The sequence below is a fragment of the Penaeus vannamei genome, chromosome 38 (genome assembly GCF_042767895.1).
Source record: "Penaeus vannamei isolate JL-2024 chromosome 38, ASM4276789v1, whole genome shotgun sequence".
Taxonomy (NCBI): Eukaryota; Metazoa; Arthropoda; class Malacostraca; order Decapoda; family Penaeidae; genus Penaeus; species Penaeus vannamei.
In genome coordinates this window covers 2387942-2390910 of record NC_091586.1, presented here as the reverse complement: position 1 = coordinate 2390910, position 2969 = coordinate 2387942, and the positions used below count along the sequence as shown (strand labels likewise).

Genomic DNA, 2969 nt, shown 5'->3' with positions numbered 1-2969 from the left:
ATGCACATCTTTTCGCATTATGTCACAATTCATTTTTATTCCTTTCATGTTCATCAATTCTTTACATTTTTCTACTCTTATAGGAGAAAGTACTCAAAAGGCGTCCCTTTGGGTTGGTGGCAGCGGCATCAACAAGGAATGGAGTTGGGTTGACGGTTCAAAATTAAGTGTCAAGTCTAATATGTGAGTTCATTTTTTTTTTCTTTTCTTTTCTTTTCTTTTCAATTTTGACTTTGTTGTATTGTCTTTATATCGAGTGTGATACCGACCTCAATTTTGAAGGAGAAATATAAAATAAAAATTAAGTGTCAAGTCTAATATGTGAGTTCATTTTTTTTCTTTTTCTTTTCTTTTCTTTTCTTTTCAATTTTGATTTTGTTGTATTGTCTTTATATCGAGTGTGATACCGACCTCTATTTTTATTTTATATTTCTCCTTCAAAATTAAGTGTCAAGTCTAATATGTGAGTTCTTTTTCTTTTCTTTTCTTTTCTTTTCTTTTCTTTTCAATTTTGACTTTGTTGTATTGTCTTTATATCGAGTGTGAGACCGACCTCTATTTTTATTTTATATTTCTCCTTCAAAATTAAGTGTCAAGTCTAGTATGTGAGTTCTTTTTTTTTTCTTTTCTTTTCTTTTCTTTTCTTTTCAATTTTGACTTTGTTGTATTGTCTTTATATCGAGTGTGAGACCGACCTCTATTTTTATTTTATATTTCTCCTTCAAAATTAAGTGTCAAGTCTAATATGTGAGTTCATTTTTTTTCTTTTTTTCTTTTCTTATCTTTTCTTTTCAATTTTGACTTTGTTGTATTGTCTTTATATCGAGTGTGTTACCGACCTCTATTTTTATTTTATATTTCTCCTTCAAAATTAAGCGTCAAGTCTAATATGTGAGTTCTTTTTTTGTCTTTTCTTTTCTTTTCTTTTCTTTTCAATTTTGACTTTGTTGTATTGTCTTTATATCGCGTGTGATACCGACCTCTATTTTTATTTTATATTTCTCCTTCAAAATTAAGTGTCAAGTTCTAATATGTGAGTTCTTTTTTTTCTTTTCTTTTCTTTTCTTTTCAATTTTGACTTTGTTGTATTGTCTTTATATCGAGTGTGATACCGACCTCTATTTTTATTTTACATTTCTCCTTCAAAATTAAGTGTCAAGTCTAATATGTGAGTTCTTTTTTTTTCTTTTTCTTATCTTTTCTTTTCTTTTCAATTTTGACTTTGTTGTATTGTCTTTATATCGAGTGTGATACCGACCTCTATTTTTATTTTATATTTCTCCTTCAAAATTAAGTGTTAAGTCTAATATGTGAGTTCTTTTTTTTTCTTTTCTTTTCTTTTCTTTTCTTTTCAATTTTGACTTTGTTGTATTGTCTTTATATCGCGTGTGATACCGACCTCTATTTTTATTTTATATTTCTCCTTCAAAATTAAGTGTCAAGTCTAATATGTGAGTTCATTTTTTTTCTTTTCTTTTCTTTTCTTTTCAATTTTGACTTTGTTGTATTGTCTTTATATCGAGTGTGATACCGACCTCTATTTTTATTTTATATTTCTCCTTCAAAATTAAGTGTCAAGTCTAATATGTGAGTTCTTTTTTTTTCTTTTCTTTTCTTTTCTTTTCTTTTCAATTTTGACTTTGTTATATTGTCTTTATATCGAGTGTGATAGTTTTGTTTGTTTTTATCGACCTCTATTTTTATTTTATATTTCTCCTTTTCTCCTTTTCTTTGTCTCTTTAATTTACTTTTTTCTGAGTATCTGATTCTTCACTTCTTCTTCTTCTCTTTTTTTCTTCTCCTTCTTCCTCTTCCTTCTCTTCTTCTCTTTTTTCTTCTCCTTCTTCCTCTTCCTTCTCTTTTTCTTCTCTTTTTCCTTCTTCTTCCTCTTCCTTCTCTTCCTCTTCTCTTTTTTCTTCTCCTTCCTCTTCTTTCTCTTCTTCTTCTTTTTCTTCCTCCCCTCCCTTCTCCTCCTTCTCCCCTTCCTCATTCTCCCCTTCTTCATTCTCCACCTTCTTCTCCTCTTCTTTTTTTTTCTTCCTCCTCCTCCTCCTCCTTCTCCTCCTCCCCTTCTTTACCCCCCTCTTTCTATCTACTCCCTCTCCCCTCCACAGCCCTACATACGTATATTTACCCCTCATAACCCACATAACCCCCCCCCCCCTTCTCTCTCTCTCCTCCCAGGTGGCACCCAGACGAACCCTCCCAGGGGACGAGGGGCTACACAAAGCTTGTTGTAGTTGGCGACTTACACAACCGCCGGTATCTCGTAGCAGATGGCGATGCAGCATTAGCCACGGGGTATATCTGTGAGCACTGAGGCTGATCGGAAGAGGCTGATGCGGCGGTGGTGGACGGGAAAAGGTGGAGCATGAGATGAATTTCGTTTTTTTTGTTTTTGTTTTTTAGTTTTCGTTTTTGGAGGGTTTTTTTGTTGTTTTGTTTTTTTCCGGGCTGTTTTTGGATGTTTGATTGTTTTTTTCGTTTTTTTTTTTTAGATTTTTTTGTTTTGTTTTTTGTCTCTGATGCTACTTTGTTTTTTTTTCTTCTTCTTTTCTTTTTTCTCTTACGTTTTTATCTTTTTTATTCGTTGTTTTCCTCCTTTTTCTACTTTTTTTTTCTCTTTTCTTTGGTTCTTCCTTCTTCGTTTGTGTTTTACTTTTGTTGTTTTGTGATTTTATCCACACAATCGTTCAATTTGTATCGATATTGTTTTTTTTTATATAATAAATTGGTTACATCTAAGTTTTTCTTCAATACCTGTATGACTTTATCCAGGTGTATCTCCGTCATGAATTATCATATGAATTCATTAAAAAGATATGTATCCTTAGACGAATATCCCAATACGTATTTAATACAAGCGCTAATTACTAAAGAAACGGTAATTACTGGCACTAATTTATATTCACCTTGAGGGCGATTACACACATACATACATACACACACACACAAACACACACACACAC

General features: G+C 31.9%; 1 protein-coding gene across 1 annotated transcript in view; it reads left to right on the top strand.

The window, feature by feature from the left end:
- The window catches only part of LOC113819399 (rheacalcin-1), a 6165-nt gene extending 3408 nt beyond the window's left edge, over positions 1 to 2757 (top strand). The window contains exons 3-4 of the mRNA XM_027371641.2: positions 84 to 183; positions 2185 to 2757. Coding sequence (XP_027227442.2) covers positions 84 to 183; positions 2185 to 2320 — 236 coding nt within the window. The 3' untranslated portion in view covers positions 2321 to 2757. The remainder of the gene's footprint in view (positions 1 to 83; positions 184 to 2184) is intronic.
- The last annotated feature ends 212 nt before the right edge of the window (positions 2758 to 2969 follow it).